Genomic DNA, 18,585 nt, shown 5'->3' with positions numbered 1-18,585 from the left:
GGTGGTAGCAACCTGTTCTTGCCCGTCTGCGCATACCCCCTAGGGCCTTCCCAAGTACCCCTGAGGCTATGGGTACCCCCAGTTGACAACTCCTGCCTTAAACTACAAGTTTCAGAGCTAGCCCAGCTGGTGCCTCCAGAATGCTGAGTTGAGCTCTTTCATTATTAGATGTGTGAGCCTTTGCTTTTCAAGCAATCACAAGTGCTCCAAACTTTGTTCATGAACAGAGTACCAAATGAAGAACAAAATCTTTTCTTTTGTATTTAGGTTAATAGATTCTTATGTGTCTTCCCCTATTTTCATTCATACATCTGTCTTATGAAAAAAAAATGTGAAGGACAAGGATTTCTCAGGTTGAATGTCTTGAATTTGAAAGCTTTACTAACTTTATTCCATCTACATAGTTGATTCAATAAAAGATATCAGCCTAAGAAATCCTTGCCCCTTACACAATTTCTGGACCATCACAGCTACAATATCACTCTTGCAATACCAGAGGAAAAAAGCATAAGAAGACGGTATGGGCTCATGTGATGCCAGTAGCTCTGATCTGAGCTTGCTAGTTCTTGACAAGTGTGTGAGAAAATCTTAAATGTACCATAGATGATTTATCTCAGTGCTTCTACTTACAGAATATAATATATCAGTATGTTGTATTTAAACATTATATGCATATTTGAAACATTGCAAAATACATACAACAGTATTCAAAGTATTCAAGACAGTATTTAAGACTTAACCAAGTCTGTTCTCTAGGACAGCAGTATCTGTACATCTCATGGCATGGTCCCCTGATGGAGAATACTTTGCAACAGCTGGAAAGGTAAGGAGAAAGAAGAATAATCAGATGAGCACTGAAGCCCCATGTGATCATCACATGATTGATTTAAAAAAAAAAACACAGAAATCCTGGACTGCATACAGAGCTGCATTTTTAGTTAAGCAAGCTTATTTAATTCCTAACTTGTAGTTTAATGATTTTATAAGAGATTTTTTACTTGACTTTAGGAAAAAGAGGTTCTTATTGATTATTTTAAAACTTACATAGCATCAATGAGATCCACATAAGTAAGCAAATTTTTTCACTTCAGTTTTAAAGAATGAAAGTAAAAAGTGCCAGACAAGTGCCCTGTGTACATTCAAATGGATGATCACAACTAAATTATGAATCATCTTTTGTGTACTGTTTTATTATTTACTGTCCCTCATACAGTCCTATTATGTTGCATAACATTTGGTAGTTTGTAACTGTATATTGAGTAGGTTACTAAAAATTCTTTAATTTACCAAGCACATTAGAATATAAATGGTATTAAATGACCTATCAGAAATGGTGGTGTTGCTATATTAACATTTCAGATGGGTTTTAACAAAACATGTCAGTGGATGTACACTGTCAAACTTATTTCATCAACATTTAAATTATACCTGTTAATCTTACTTATACTTGTTTTTTTTGCCCAGGATGATTGTCTTTTAAAGGTTTGGTATCCCATGACTGGTTGGAAGTCATCTCTTCTAGCACAAGAAAGAGAAGAAAAGAAAAAAAGTTCAGCACTTGTCCACTTTTCATTTGTTTATTTGGCACATCCTCGAGCTGTGACAGGATTTTCATGGCGTAACACTAGCAAGTATATGCCCAGGTTAGAAAGTTCCCATAAGACACTTTGGCTAAAATTAAAAAAAGAGGTATTCAGAATTAGGGTCTTAATGAAAACACAAGATTCCTTCAGAAGGGAGGGTTTGCAACAGTGCCCATAAACTTTTTGGGGTTCTTTTCCTTTCAGGGCCCTAAATTTTAAGTTAGCATTGCAGCCACATACAATACAGTACAGTGATTATATGCAGACCACACACACACCCTACTATACTATACTATACTACAGACTGCAGTGGCTGGATCATGGGTGAAAGAATGGAAGTGATCCAGACACCAAAGAAAGCGCTCTTCGGGGTACCAGAGGGGAGAAGGCTGCCTGGACAACTAAGGAAAAGGTGGCTACATGATGTAGTGTGAAACCTGCTGAAATTAAAATGTGGATGAAGGCAAACAACATATGGGAATGAATGAAGATAGTGGAGGCAGCCAAGGGCCTTTGTGGTCTATAGTGCCAAATAATTAATTTTTATTATTACTGTTGCACCCACATATGGTTCACTGGGGAATATAGGTGCTTAGTTTGTCTTACAGCGGCTACAATTAAAAATCTTCTGCTTTGTTTTTTATTGTGGCTATTGTTATTCTCATCAGCTATTGCAAAAAGAGCACAGTAACTAATTTAAAAATATGGATGAGGTTATACACTGTTCATTACTCATGCATATTTACTGTCAGAAGGTCCAGTTGAAACCTTTGTTTAAATTGTTACTAGTTTAAAAAATAATATTTTAAATAGTTTTATAAATGGTTATAAAACTATTCTCTTTAAAATGTTACTTTTTAAGCTGGGCATAAATCGTAGGATTAGTAGGTTAAAAATTCGTTTTCACTTCTTGAATAATGCAGTATACATGGTCATACTTGACCCAGTCAGAAAAACAGATAATTATAAATAGATTTTTTGCTACAATATGATAATTATTTAATTTATTCATATTGCTGTCAGTGTGTTTTTGTTGGTAATCTGTAGTTTAGCATTAGTTACCAAGTTAAAAATGTTTCTGCTGTTCCAAAACCCTGCATGAAGCAAACATAAACTACCTAATATTTGTATGTTTTCATAATTCTGTTGTGTAATTGCACTTCAGTTGGTTATGTGAGATAATCCTGCTGTGTGTGTCTTCAGGGGGTCTGTCTGTAATGTGTTACTTACTTCATGCCATGATGGCATATGTCGGCTCTGGGCAGAGACTTTGTTGCCAGAAGATAGTCTTCTGGGTGAGCAGATCTGTGAAACTACCACTTCTAGCATCAGCAGCAGCAGCCTTTCTCAATCTGGAAGGCAAAAAGACAGGATTCAGCATGCTCTAGAGGTATCATTAAATACTTGCTTTAACAATTGTTTTAAACTGTAATCATTTTGAAGTTTACGGTGTGTAAAGTCTTATATGATTGAGAACCCAAAACCACATGCTGTTTACTTTCTACAAGCGTAGTCAGGTCAGATGATAGCTGTCTAAATTATTTCATCCTCTTTTGACATTTACAGTATATCCATCTCAGAAGTAAGAGAGAGATCTTAATTTGCCAACCTTGTCTGTCTTGGGTGTTCTGTGCACAAAATACAGAATCTACTTGTTGATTAGCTAAGTAGAATCATAGGAGGAGGCATTGTTAAATACTGATCAATAAGTGGTGGTTTCATTCTGGTTGGAGAATTAGAATCCATACTTACAGAGCTACCACAAGAACCAAGAAGTTAAACCTTTTTCTTGACTCAGTTAAGAAAACATGTTAGTATATAGGTGAATTCTTTTTAAAAAATCCTGCTAATTTTGTTTCAAGTTTTGTTTGTTTCCCCCAACTCTCTCCAAATAAAATGTATGTCATCAATAAAAACGTTTTCTTCTTTTCTCTTAATGATCTGATATGAAAAATGCCTTTGCAAAGTTGGCATTGTAGATTTTGTTAGTTTTAACGATAACTGCTTCAAATTAGGTCACAGAAAAGACTAGACCAAACTCTAAAACTCATTCTAATCCATGAAAATCAGAACATATCCTTTCTTCTATATCACACCAGCAACCTGCATACACTGTGGCATACCAGGTCCTTAGTACAGGAGCCCGTGGTGTCATGATTTATATTGTGTAACTGTTCTGAAAGTTAAAGAATCAAGGTGTAACATTATATCCAATAGTAAAAACAAAAATATAATCCCAAACTATATTTAAAAATCTTGCCTCTGGAAAGTCTTTGGCTCTGTACTGTATCAGACTAATAGCTGTGGTAGACAACCGCTTTCAGAATAAGCCGTGTTTACAGTGCGAGTGGGCAAATGCTGTGCAGCTGTGCCTTTGTGCAAATGCTATTGCTTAAAATAATTGGTTTTGGTAAGAGCAGAAATTTGAAATCTTTGAACTTGGCTTTGATCAGGGAAAAAGATGTATGCAAGTCTTAAGAAACTCAAACAACCTTCAGTCAAAGTCTTCATGCCTTTATGTTAAAGGATACTGTTAAAGCTTTAGGCTTTACAAAGATATATTCTCATGAATCCACTTAATGATACATCATTTCATTTTTGGATTTCTCAGTTTTAGATTTAAAAAAAATAATATTTCTTCTGTCTCTTAACTACTTTAGACAATTCACCACTTGAAAAACATGAGAAAGGGACAAAGAAGGTCTTCAGTCCTTGTTACCCACACAGAATTATTACCTGATCAGCAAGGCACACATGAAGTTCAGCGTCACATTTCACATCATGCTAATGCACTCTGTCACTTTCATATAGCAACAAGCATCAACCCTAACACAGGTGAAATGCAACCTAGTTCTTTAAAATATTTGTGTATTGTCTAAAATAGAAATACCAGTGAAATGGGTTATGTGGAGTGCTCATTTCCTTTGTTTACTTGAATCTGTGCATTGTTATGCTGATGTTATTTCACAAGTCCTTAGTTACCATAGAGCAGCGGTTCCCAAACTTAGGATCGAACCCTGATCTGAGGTTTTTAGTTCCACAGAAATTCAGTAAAAAAGTTGGGCTTATGACAGAAGTTGGGGTGCAGGTTGACTAGAAGTGGAGTCTTGAGCCTGGAAAAGACTATGCTAAATTCCCCAAAATAAACAGATCCTGTCCCAACATCCCTTCTCAACAATGCCACCTTTTTTTTTTTTTTCAAAATGAAAAACAAACCTTCAGGTAATATTTGTAGATAAAAGTAAACAAAAATTCTGCAAGCTAAAATTCAAATATGTTCTGCTTTTATATTCCTTTCTTTCTTTCTTTTCTGATTCCCTTTGATATTGTGAGGGGCATTTAATAGCCCCATTTAGATATCATGATGGTAGATATCTTTCAGGGAATCTGCACAAAGCTTAATCATTTGCTTGCGTGGCATTGTGGTCTAGAGAGTTATTGGCATTAGATATGGAAAAGAGTTGTACTAGTTCTGGTCTTCAAGTTTGAAATTTTTATTTGCTGTGACTTGTAGCACTTATTGTGCTGTGTTTGTAAGGTGCAAAGACTAATTATCCTATATATGGAATACCTGCATTTTGGGTGGCATAGATTGAAAAATATCTTAAAAAGTTTAAAAAAAAAAAAAAAAACCCAACACTCTGAATCTCCTAATGCTTCCAGCAAGATTTGTTAAGTAAGAGAATTGTAGGGTTATATCATTGTGTATCAGATTTACAAAACTCAAGTGCCTAAAGTAGTGACATAAATAGTTTATCAAATGCCTGTGTTATTCTTGCCAAGAGTTAAAAAAAAGTATACTTTGTTATTTAAGCCATCCTTAATTCTCTCCCAAAAATCTTTGTTCCACACTAACAAAATAGAAACCTAAAACAAAATTATTTTGGGACAAAATTATGTATTATAAATTAAAGAAGCATACCAATTGTCAAGTGTAAGTTAATATATGTGTATGCATATGTGCACATATATGTGTGTGTATGTATATATGTATGTATACATTTATCTACTGATGGTAAAATAAGCTTTTTAAAATTGAACTGCATCTATATCACTACTCTGAAAGCTTCAACAGCAACTGCATATATGTTACTGAAGAAGTCAGTTGATAAGTATACGAACTGAATATTTGTGTCCCTTTAAAATAAATATTTATATATGAACTTGAACAGAAATGCTTTGAAAAATAAAACAATCAATTAAGAGTTATGTAATGATTAGTACCTGCTACTGTGAGAGACATGATAAGAATTTTATGTGGGCAGCCTAAGATTTACTGTGCATGTTTTGAATTATATAACTGATTACTTACGTTATTTTCCTTTAAAAATGTAATCCTTATGGACTAAGGATTATTGTTTGTGAAATTAAGTTGAATTTCCAGCTTCATCATAAAAGAACCCATTTCCATTAGTGTCTCATAAATTGTCATGTTTTGTATGTGTATAATAATATTTTGCATGTGCGTATATGTATGTGGTCTGTTCTTGGTCACAAGGATAAATAATTAAGGCCATGTGTTATGTGGCTAATTTAAATTTGGGTTTAGTGTGTTGTTTTGTGTGTTAGCTGGATTTAAATTAAATGTTAGATTTTCTTTCTATAGATATTCCATCAGTCTTGGCTGGAACAGCTTTTAATTTAGATGAAGGAAATGGAGGCTTTGTGGTTCATTGGCTGAATAATAAAGAATTCCACTTCACATCTTCAATTGAAGTATTTATGCAACATCTAAGAAAACTTTCTGAACAACAACTGGAAGAAGATATTGATGATGAAGAGGAAGAGGAAATGGAAGAAAAAGAGAGAGGTTTACATATGAAACTAGATCATGGTTGGTAATCAGGTTTTTTTTTGCATGTCTTCCTTTGAATTATGCAAATAATATATGTGTAATAGAGGTGCACTGATAAAAGGAAAATTGACATTATTGGCAATTGGCTTTTTTTGGCCAATTTGGCTGATAATGTCACTGATAAATGTCGTGTGAATGTGCACAGCCACAGCATGCACACAGCCAGGAATACAGCCCAGCAGGTTGGGGAGCAGCGTCCAGCCAGTAAGTCTGGGGAGGTGAACAGGGATGGGGGGATGACAGAAGCATGAGGGGAGTGATTGGGGCCCCCATGGTGAAGAAGGGGCTGGGGCTGGGGCAGGTACTACATAGCTGAGGTGGAGTAGGGCACAGGGCAAAACCACAGGCTGCTCAGCCAGGGCTGGTTGGAGGGAGGGGTGGCAGCTCCCACTGCTGTGCATACCCCTGGTGGAGGCATTGAGGGCAGGTGCCCCCCAGGATTTGTGTGCAGGGTAAGGGCAGGCTGCCTGCTGTCGGCTCAGAGCCAGCCTTTTTCTGGTGGGGGGCCCGCGCTCACGGTGGGGCAGGGAGGGTGATGGTGATACGGGGAGGAAGGAGCCCCCTCCTAGCACCACCACCGACTCCACCGGTGCCCCAGCCTGCCCCAAGTACAACCACAGCCCAGCTCCCTGCCAGGAAGAGGTCAACACAGTCCCTGGCCCCCAAGCTCACAGTGGGCAACCCGCTTTCTCCCCACACACAAATCTGGGGTGCATGTGACCCCCTGTGACTCCTCCAGGGGGCACTCTGCCCCACCACAGCTGGGCAGCACCTGCCCCAGCCCCTCCCTCACTGTGGGGGCCTTGATCTGGGGGCCACGCCCCTTCCCTCCATGCCCCCACAGACTTACCAGCAGCTTTCTGAGCTGCTGGGCTGCATATCAGCTATCGGATTGGTATTGTCCGATATGGCTGGTTAATAATCAGCCATCAGTATCAGCCAAAAAATCTTTACAGTGCACCCCTAATATGTAACGTTATTTACATATAATATATACATTTATACTTGAGATTTTATATGCTGGAGCCTGCAACCACTATTCTGCACAACAAGCTAATACACTGAATGTATCTAATGCTCCCTCTGTAGAAGATGTGATATACAAGAGAATGGTGGTCTGAGGGAAAGGTTGGTCTATAAACTGAAAACCTATATTTTACATTAGGGAAGACCAAAGACTATTATTGCATGTCTGTTTACTTATTTGTAGTTGCTTATTCTGTCTTTTGCATTCTTTTTGGAGCCTCCTTGGGGAAATTATATACATTTAAACTGTGCTCTTTTGGAAGAATCTGCCCATCTAAATTAAATAATCTACCTAATGTTATTAACAAAAGTTGGCTTTCTTTCCTTTCATGGAAAGTGGCATTACAGACAGTAAGAAAAGGTTAATCATTTTGGGTCAGTACCTCTGCTAGATTTAAGGGAGCCACATTTCAAATATCAAGAAAACAAAATGAAAGAGGCTGAGATGGCAATCAGTGTCTGAACTGGTTTCCTTCAGATTGTGGCTACAACCCCCACCTGTTGTGATGGACCCAGCTAGCTTTTCATCTTTCATTAAAAATATTAAAACTTTACACTCTTCCTCCTTCTCTTCTGCTTTTTTCTCTTCTGTGTCCATCAGTGCATGACGTAATGGGAGCATGCCAGTAAACTTCTGCATTGCCATTCACTGACTTTCAAGCAATAAAGCCACAAATGTCAGCCAGTTGTTTGCTGAAATGTCCATGGTGTTGAGTTGTTCCAAAAATCTAACTACTCACTGTGGCTGAAAACAATCCTTGAAATTTCTGAACAAGTTAGTCTTTTAATGTGCCATCCTGCCCAGCCTTCCACCTGCAAACTAACTACCTCTTGCTAATCTCTGAAATACAAAGCCAGAGTTACTGATAAGTTGCCTCAGTATGAAGACAGCCTGAAACAATATGCGGGGAAGGGCCGGGGGTTGTATATAGCAAAGTGCCCAAGTATAGTTGGTTGGTCTAATAAAATATATCAGATCTATCCAAAGAACCTTGTCTGCCTACATTTCTAGACCAACACAGCTACAACCAACACCCAAATATAGCTGAGATTGTGTGATTTTTTTTGGAGACTGTGTTAAGCCAGGCATGGTTTCAGGCCAGGCATTATGTTTTAGGGAACAGACGTTTTAGTGCTGCTCAACAGCAATAAATTCAGCACTGTAGTAGTTCTTCACTTAGACTTAAGAAATGTGAGTCAGAGTGTACTGCAGTACTTTACAGATATTCTGAAAGGTTAGGAAGGTTAGGAAGCACCATAATGTAGAACAAGGGGTTAGCCACCCTTTAGCAACAGCAGGCCTAATTAATGCAGCTCAGTCCAAAGGCTTGGTAGGCTGGAGTATGCTATTTACTTCTATCTACTTTTTAAGTTTTTTTTTTTATGCTATAGATGAAACTAATGGGGAAAAATGACAAATTCTAAAACAAGAAACATTTGTTTCAGAGTCAGGTAAGTTTGTTTAGTGGCAACAAACTGCTGACAACAAGCAGATTTTTCTGAGCAAGGGCATCAGTGTAATACTTAAGGGCAATGCAATTCCTACACTGTACACACACGTCGTTTTTCTTATCACTCATAAAATACTGCACATTTTATCATAGTCACTTTGCCTTAAACAACTATAATAATTTTAGGACTAGGATCAAGCTTGTAGTGTCGGAATAAAAAAGAAATGTTGGTATAGTTGATCAGAGTAATCTCTGTATCTTGTCAGAGAGGATTTATTTACTTTCTTAAATGCATAGATTTTGTAGATTACAATTAATATTACATGTTGCTTTAGTGCCTGGTAGTTCCAGTCAAGAACCAGCACCTTATTGTGTGTGGTAGGCACTGTAACAGGCACAGAACAAAAGATTGTTCCTGCTTTTAAGGCAGACATAGTTCTTTGGGTAGATCTTTTATCAGATCAACTAAATAGTTGGAAAAATTGTTTTTTCCAAGCTTTCAAGCACAAACACCCTTTTTCAGGCATAGAGAAATTCTGTTGGTGTTTGTGTGTTCTCCTGGGTAGAATGGAAGCCAATATGCAGAATGCAGGTCTGTGAAAATGCAGATGCCTGGCAGTGAGGATCTGAGAGAACGAGAGACAATAGGTGAGAGGTGGGGGGGCAGGAGGAATGTAGAACTGGTGATAGAATATAGCTGGTAAAATGCAGACAGGTTACCTGGGGTTATCAGATGGCAAGCAGGCTATAATGTAAGTGTCTATGTTTAGTCCATGGTTTTTTGTATTCAGTAGTCTTACGAAGTGAAGTTCATAGGCTTGTCTATGAAAGGTATTTTTTAAATATCCTTTGAGGATTAGAACTGAGAGATTGGAGAGAGAGTGGTTGTCTTGGGAGAAGTGTGCAAGGTAGGACAGGTCATGGGATAGGTAGTTGGGTATTTTTGTCTTTGATAGATTTTCAGTGTGCATTCATTCTGGTATGCAGTTGTTTTGTTTCTCCTACATATTTTCCATCAGGGCATTTAGTGCACTGGATGTGATATATTACATTTCTAGAGGTGCAGATGTAAGATCCAGGAATGGTGATGGATCTGTTGTTGAGTGTTGTTGCTGTGGCAGTATTAGAGATAGGTTGGCAGGTTTTACATCTTTTGTCCCGGCATGGTCTGGATCCATTCAGTATGCTGTGGACCATAGGAAGCATGCTTCTGGTTATGAGGTTGGTCATGGTGTGGTGCTTGTTTAAAGGCAAGGATGGTGGTTCCGGGAAGATCTCTTTGAGAATTGGGTCTTCCTCTAGTTTGGGCTACAATTGTTTGAGGATTTTTCTTATAGGTTCCAGGGAAGGATGGTTGGTATGTCTTAACCAATCGTGTGCAATTCGTGGGGATTTTCTTTTTGTACTGCAGCAATTCTTCATGTGGTATCCAGGTGGCTCTTTCAAAAGTACAGTCAATGTAAAACCTGCCAACACATCTCCAGCATTCCCACAATAACTATGCCCTGCAACAGAAACATTGTCATTCTTGGATCATAGACCCACATTTTGCATATCGGCTTCCATTCTACCCAGGAGAGCACACAAACACCAACAGGCTCTCCGTATGCCTGAAGAAGGGTGTTTGTGCTAGGGTGGCCATCATAGAGGACATTCCAGTTTTCTGTTACTCTGTCCTCTGTCCTCTTTTGACACGAAACCTGATGCCTTTATGTCCTCTATTTTTCTCTTGAAGTTTTTGTATGAATAGAGGAGAGAGGACAACCAAACTGTCCTCTATGAAGGCCACCCTAGTTTGTGCCCAAAAGCTTGCAAAGAACAATTTTTCCAACTGTTTAGGTGGTCTAAAAAAGGATACCACATCTACCCAAAGAACCATGTCTGCCTATGTCCTGAGACCACCATGGGTACAACCAACAGCCTTTCCTACTTTTAATGTATGCAAGGCCTTGTCATCATCTGTTATTTTGAATACAAACTGTGACAGAAGTCATGTTTGCTGCAGTATAACATGGTTTATGTATTTCTTGTCTGTTTTAGAAATGTCTATAGATAGAGAATCAGAGACAGGTACTGGTACAGGCTCTTCAGAACATGAAGAAGGAGAAAGAGAGGGGAGCCCCAAAACCTCTTCTTTAGCCGGCCCACGAATGCCACTTCCAACAGTTCTGTTAGATCGGAAAATTGAAATGCTTCTTACTGAGTGGAACAGGAATCCAGATATGCTTTTTACTATCCACCCTATTGATGGTACCTTTTTAGTGTGGCATGTAAAATATTTGGATGAATACAATCCAGGCATTTTCAGACAAGTTCAGGTACAGTGTTGTGGAAAGCTTCATATTTTTTTTGTCTCATCTGAACAGATATTCATTGTATATTTGCTATTAAACATGTATTTATCTGAATTTAGTAATACTTTCTCAGCAAAAATATATTATAATTTATGATAGGTTTGTGTTTCATATAAGCTAGATTTTAATTAATCTTTTCACTGTTTTATACCCTATTTTAGGTTTCATTTTCTTCTCGGATTCCTGTTGCATTTCCATCAGGAGATGCTAGTTCCCTCAGTAAAAACATCATGATGTATGCTTGTCCTACCACTGCAAAAGATATCAATAATACTGTGCATCAGAAAACAATGAGCATTCCAAATAAGACTCTAGAAGTTAATGAACCAAGTTCTGCTCAGGATCCCACAAATGTGAATATAATTTCTCCTATAGTAATGATGGTTTCCAAACATATAGATGGATCCCTAAACCAGTGGGCAGTTACTTTTGCCGACAAATCTGCTTTTACCACCGTGCTTACTGTATCTCATAAATTTAGATACTGTGGTCACCGATTTCATCTCAATGACCTGGCTTGCCATTCTGTTTTACCACTGCTGCTAACATCTTCTCATCACAATGCACTTTTAACTCCTGAATTAGACCATTCATGGGACTCAGATAAATTTAGCAAAATAATGGATCCTGTTAAGCATTTGAAAGGTTCTTCTAGGCAGCAACTTAGAAATGCAGCAACACGTACGTTCCATGATCCAAATGCAATATATAGTGAGCTGATTTTATGGCGTGTAGACCCCATAGGACCTTTGTCGTACACTGGAGGAGTATCTGAATTGGCTCGAATTAACTCACTTCATACCTCAGCCTTCTCTAATGTGGCCTGGCTTCCAACTCTTATTCCTAGCTATTGTCTTGGTGAGTGTTTCTGTCTTTTTTTTTTTTCGTGCAACACTTAATATTGGACTTACAAATATAACCTATTTAAATGAAATCATTGGGATATATTTATTGCAGTTTGTCCTTACCATTAGGCAAAACAAACTCCCTTGTATTTTATTAATACATTTTTTCTTTTTTTAACATATCACTTAATTAAAACTATGTGTTTGAATTTGAATTGCAACTATTGAAGATAACTTTTATTATGGGAAATTTAAATGTTTTTATGAATGATTGTAGGGGAGTTTCATTATTATTACAGCTGATACAATATCTCCCATTGTCCTTTGAAGAAAATTTACTTTTACTGTGAAATAATTTTCACAAGCTCTTGCTTTGAGTAGCATAAATTCATGAAAGAATTAGCATCTGGTTTGTTCAGTGATTAACCTTTTTTTATTTTTTACATAATAAGCAATGCAATAAGAACGTAGTTCCAAAAGTGATTTAGTATATATGCTAGAAAGCCAGTATATCTTAATCATTTTCCTAATTTATAAAGAATATTTTAAACCTGAGGCTTAAATCTGCTGCACTCTTCCATTTCTATGTTGGTTTCTTCCATCTGGAAACTCTCATGCATTATGGAAGTCCTTCTGGTGGCCTGTCCTTTACAGAAGCCTGCTCATAAACCTGTGTGATTTTGATAAATAGACATAGTGTGCTTACAGGTGTTATACAAAAAACAAAAATGCCAAGCCCAACACATGCCCAGAACAGGCATTGTGTTAGTTGGACCTGGCTAGCCCAACATCTATATAGATCAGGCACTTTAGTGGGGCACTTTTTGCACTTTTATCTAATAGCTGATTGAATCAGCTTTAGCTATACCCTCCAAAAAGCCCTAGTGAAGTGCCCAAGCTATACAGACTCTACAGAACCAGGTCCAATTAATGTGCTGATTTCTTTTTGGGGGGAAGGAGGGTTTGTTTGTTTAACGTCTGTAAGCAGCCCATGGCTTTTTAATGCTGAAGCCTCAAGATTTTTGTGCAGGCAGAGAATAGGATAAGCGTTCGATTAATCAAGTTTAGTAATATACTGTGCTACCTTCTAAAAACAATTTTCAAAGTAAGCTTTTAATTGCTGAACTAAGGTGTTAATTAAAGATAAATTCAGCCACTGCATTGTAATACTGCCATCACTAAAATTTAAAGGAGTACTCTTATTTAAGTGCTTTTTGGTCTTTTGGAGTCTAAGATTCTCTCTTCCTCTCTCTTCTCAGTTTTCAAGACTACAAAAATGACCTGAAAATACCAGTAAAATCTTCACTATTTTGTAGTATTTTTATGTTACAGGTTTCTGTCTTCCCCTCCAAAAAAAAAAAAAAGTTCAGTTTTCAACACATTCTTTACAATAGATCAGGCGTATCAAACTCATCTGATTCTGTAGGCTGGATGAGTAGCTTAGGGCTAGTCTTCAAGCCCTGTATATCACAGGCAGCACATATCCTGGGCTGGCCCTGCATTCTATATGCAATGCACATCCTGAGATTGGACCCGTGTGCAGCATGCAGGGCGAGGACAGGGGCCAGTGTGCGCTGCATGTGACGTGGACCAGAGTTGACGAACATCCGTAAATTTATGAAGAGTTTAAAAAAAAAAAACCAAGAAAGGTTCAAAATGCTGGTTCATAAAGTCTGAAGTCTGTTTTAAAAAAAAAAAAAAGGTGTGGGGAGGAGGAGGGATTATCCATTAAAAAAAAAACAACTAAGGAAGCATAAACTTGACTGAAGACCTGTTGTTGGAATGAGGCAAATGTTGATTGAGTGGCAGAGCAGAGCAATATCACCTTGGGTGCAGACAGAAACAACAATTTTCATCCAGTCTGGCAACAGAAAGCAGTTATAGCTGTGACCAAACACTGCTGCACAGCTGCAGACATCTTAAAAAATCGCCAAACAAGTGAAAATCCAACCCCTCATTGCATGAGGTATCGGATGAAGATGTTTCAAGTGGAGGTGCACTGATACTTTGGTCCAATATCAGATTGGTACCAATATAAATTGGCTGTCTCAGAAATCAGCTCAAAGTGGCCAATTATTTGGCCAATAAATGCCCATGCGTGCGCACAGCCACAGCGCAGCACATAGGCGGCGAGGAGCACAGCCCAGCAGCATGGTCTGTTGTGGTGAAAGGGGGGGGGAAAATGGGCGTGGAGGGGCAATCAATGCCTCCCCGCCCTGTGGAGGGAAGAAGGGAGGAGGTAGGGGCAGGCGCTGCCCAGCCAGGGTGGGGCAAGGCAAGGCGTGGGACAGCCATGGCTTGTCCACAGGGAGAGTGGCTCCCACCACTGTGTGTACCCCGGGAGGACATGGGGTGAGTGTGTGCCCTCAGATCTGCATGGGGCAAGGTGGGTGGACTGTAGCTGCAGGTTGGAGCCATGGCTGTCCCGGGCTCCTCTCAGTGGTGGCTGGGCTCAGGATGGGAGGTGGCGGTGCTGGGAGGGGGGCTATGAAGGGGGCTCCAGCCACCCCAAATAGTGCCGTATCCTCCCCATAGCCCCCTCCTAGCGCTACCACTGTATGCCCAGTGCAGGCCCAGCTCAAAGCCCCACATCCACCCATGTGCCAGGTGAAATTTGGGGTGGCTGCAACTCCCTCTGTAGCCCCCTGCCCAGCTGCCACCTGTCCTGAGTCTAGCTCCCGCTGAGAAGAGCCCAGCATAGCCCCGACTGCAGCCAGCCCGCCCACCAGGCACTGGGCATAACCAGGGGCACATGCCCCCTCCCTCCCTCCCGGGCTGCAAGTGGTTGAGGGAGCCACCCCCGCCCCCAACAAGCCATGACTCAGTCCTGCGTTCTGCCTTTCCCCCATCCCATTCTGAAGGGAGGGAGCACTGGCAGAGAGCCATGGACATTGCTGTGGGAACCTGGCTGCAGGCTCCCAGCCCGCAGCTAGATTCTCCTCCCCCCTTGAACCAAGAGTGAACTTCTGTTTGGTCTGGGATAGCATCACTCAAACTGCTTTGCAGAAAACGTTCTGAGTTATAGCTGGAAGATGCACTTCTGTCTGCACCCCTTGTGTCTGATCTGTAGTGTAGCTTGATGCCCTGCAAGCAGCCACCTGCTGTTGTGTCCTGTCAGCCTCACCTCAAAGATAGGCAGGGCTGTGTGGCTCTGGGCTCTTTGAGGCACTGGGCAGTACGGGAAAGGGCACGGTGGGGCAAGATGAAGGTGTGGGGCTAGGAGCTAGATTTTAAAAGTTGGTAGTAAATCCCTAAATTTGAACCCAGCCCATGTTAGTGTCATCCAGGGTCTGGCAGAGGGGGTTATATTTTTATTATGTACAACATATCAATAAAAACATGTTAGTAAAAAAAAAAGGAAAGAGGATCCACTCAGTAAAAAGCTTGCAGATTGGCATATGGGTCATGCGCCAAATGATAGGGCTGGATCTGGCCTGTGGGCTGGATCTTTGATACTTCTGCCTTTGATATATTAATAATGGATCCTAATTTTTTCAGGAGAACTCATTTTTTTCAAGAGTTTGAGATTAAAAAAAAAAATCTACTTATCTCAGAATTTCAAAAACATACTAAAATCTCTCTCCAAATTCCAATTTCTATGCCACTATAATTAAGTCATGACTTAATGGGTGTCTTTATATGTGCAGGGAAGGCGCAGAGTTATTTAGAGCAGCTGGCTGGAGTTGCTGTAATTAAAATGTCCGAAGCATCTTGTATTCAAAATGGCAGCAGGAGCACTTTAAAGCTCATTTGATGAGCTTTTGTTAAAAGTGCCCCTGCCACCATTCTGAAACATGGGGACATTGAATATACATGACATCAGGGCTGCTGGAGCCTTCTAATTAGAAAGCTCCAGCAGTCTCGATTAATCAAGTCTGCTGCTACCTGTTCTAATTAGAATGAGTCAGAGCAGACATCGGGCACATATATAGGTGCCAAATTAGGCCTAACATAAAAAGTAAAGCAGAATTTTTTTTTTAACTTAACAAACCCCTGGCATCAGACATATTTTATAGATTACATGAAGGCACAAAGTGTAAGCATTTATCCCGCTTTCCATTGAAGGTCATTTGATATACCATGGATAATTTTGTCCTTTCTCCTTTATATCAGTACTTCTAACAATAGGAGGCCATATTTATTTGTTTTCTTGTTTCATTATATTGTTGAAGTTCCAAGTAATACCTAGTAAAGGTCCAAGTAATACTTATTCATCTTTACACATGAGAAGGGACTTATCTAAAACAATACACTTATAATTACTAGTTCTGCTCATTTTGTTGAACTATATATATAAATAAATTCATCATCAAAAATAAAATAGGAAATGAGGTTATTTCAGATTCAAAACTTTATCACGGTGTTTTAACTGTTTACTTATTCCTACTATTAAATAATCTATTTTATTATCTGAAGTCTGTTACTTTAAAAATATTATTTTTATGCAGTAAAATAGATTGCAATTGGTTATTCAATATTGTTTCAACAAATTATTGTCATAATCTGCTTTAATTCTAAAACTTGTGTTTGGTGTTTTGAATCAGGTACATACTGCAATTCTGCTAGTGCTTGTTTTGTAGCATCAGATGGCAAAAACCTGAGGCTTTATCAAGCTGTAGTGGATGCACGAAAACTTCTAGATGAGCTGTCTGACCCTGAATCTTCAGTAAGTTTATATGGATATTGATTGAGAGCCTTGAAATGGGAAAAGCAAATCTAACTCTCATTCTGATATTTTCATTTCATTTTACACACAAGGTTTTTGTGCAGTTATATGTATAGTATTTTAAACACATTTAACTATTTGCATAATTTTAAGAAGCACACCCATACCCATCAATTCTGAAAAAATTCGGGCTTTAATACTAGTGTGAGGGGATTCAATAGCAACTAGGATTCCCCCAAGCGGTAATACCAGATGTGCTTGAAGAGGTAAATCCTCCTTTTACCCCAAGAAGAAGAGTAAAAGCATCTTAAGAAGCTAGTAGAATGGGGAGATCTTAGAGTTAATCAAGTGAATCTCTGGGGGGAGTTGATGGAGCTGCTGGGTAAGGGATTGCTAAGAATTAAGATTATGTCATATTCCCTCTGTTAGCTCCTTACCTCATCCTGTCTTTCTATTAACTCCAGTCATCCCTGGTCTTTCCTTAGGTCCTACTCCCATTAGCACTTTTTATTGTCTTTATTTTTTTTAATTCTCTTTATTCATTACAACTTCTTCTGACAGAAAAGAATATGGACACATTCGTAGTATTTAATACTGGAGAAAAGACAGCATTATATTGAATCTCCTTCAAATAGAACTCCCATGCCAGAAGCAAAAGAGACTTACAGACAGCAGCTCCATTCTTTAAATAGATGTGCTAATATAGATTTAGGGCTTAAATATTAAAGATGAGGTAGTCTTTTCCCAACAGACATTCTTACCAGATACAGTATTCCCCCATTTTTAAGTGCAGTGACAAAAGTTGAAGCATTAAGGAAGAGTGAGCAGTAGATGGGAATTTCCCAACGTACAGAAAATCATGACTCGTTATCAAGCATGCATTATGAAAGGAGAAACCTTTAAATAACCAACATGCAGTGTCTATAAAAATCTATGTGCTATGAAGTGCTTTTGCCTGCAACTAGATGTAGACTCAAAACAACAAAAAATGACAAATATTTCAGTATTCTTAAACAACAACAGGAACAGAAAGAAAAAATATAACTGTATGCCAACAAGGAACTTGGTGTCAAACTACAGTATGTAATCATGTTACCCAGATTACAGGTAACCTTGTGGGTAAACTAGTGATAAAAGATGGAAACAGGTCAACAGCCCAACTTTTTATTTGCTGGCACTTTAAAACATAAAAACACACATTTATCCCAAAGTCTACTTACCTACCCAAGACAGGACAACATAGATTCGCACTTACACCTGCCGAGGAGATATGAGAAGTAGAAAGAAGGTAGCATGAAGATTGGCAGTAAGTCTTCCTAAATTTGCTGAGTTCTCCAAATTTCCCTCCAGCTTATACCCAATATTTATAGATGCCTAGTTCTAATATTATAAATGGCTTTGTTTCACTGAAACTTTTGGAACTGGACTGAACGAGATCTCTTGTGGACTTGGAAGGTATAAATTAGTTGGGATTTATACCCAGTTAACTAGTATACTTGCAGAGCTGATGGTCCCATTGGGAGTCAAATTATTACCCGCCTCCCCCCAATAATTAGGAAAGAAAATGCCCAAACCAGCTGTTTCTCTGAAATGGTGTAACAATCTTTCAGTGAATCAGTTATTTGGATTTTATATATTTGAGAAAGTAAAGCGGAGGGTTTCTTTTATCCTTTCTAAGCATCTTAACAAAAAATATGTTTTATATATGGGAGCACCAATAAAAATTTTTCTTGGCCAATACTGATAGCCAGTGATTCACCAACCATATCGGCCGATGCTGCTCCAATAACCAATATTTAGTAATA

At 38.8% G+C, this 18,585-nt stretch overlaps 1 protein-coding gene across 5 annotated transcripts in view; it reads left to right on the top strand.

Annotated features, from left to right (window-relative positions):
• The window catches only part of DMXL2 (Dmx like 2), an 89,015-nt gene that overhangs the window by 10,942 nt on the left and 59,488 nt on the right, over window positions 1-18,585 (top strand). For 4 of the 5 annotated variants that reach the window (XM_019533591.1, XM_019533594.1, XM_019533593.1 and 1 more), the window contains exons 5-12: window positions 757-823; window positions 1,465-1,643; window positions 2,787-2,973; window positions 4,244-4,418; window positions 6,190-6,417; window positions 10,956-11,233; window positions 11,431-12,127; window positions 16,659-16,780. In XM_019533591.1, coding sequence (XP_019389136.1) covers window positions 757-823; window positions 1,465-1,643; window positions 2,787-2,973; window positions 4,244-4,418; window positions 6,190-6,417; window positions 10,956-11,233; window positions 11,431-12,127; window positions 16,659-16,780 — 1,933 coding nt within the window. Of the gene's footprint in view, window positions 1-756; window positions 824-1,464; window positions 1,644-2,786; window positions 2,974-4,243; window positions 4,419-6,189; window positions 6,418-10,955; window positions 11,234-11,430; window positions 12,128-16,658; window positions 16,781-18,585 lie in introns of those variants that run through there. The other variant, XM_019533592.1, reaches the window with a different exon arrangement.

Source organism: Crocodylus porosus, unplaced genomic scaffold, assembly GCF_001723895.1.
Source record: "Crocodylus porosus isolate Cpor-Errol unplaced genomic scaffold, CroPor_comp1, whole genome shotgun sequence".
Taxonomy (NCBI): domain Eukaryota; kingdom Metazoa; phylum Chordata; order Crocodylia; family Crocodylidae; genus Crocodylus; species Crocodylus porosus.
The sequence above is the reverse complement of the archived record's forward strand: the minus strand, read 5'-3'. Positions and strand labels throughout refer to the sequence as shown.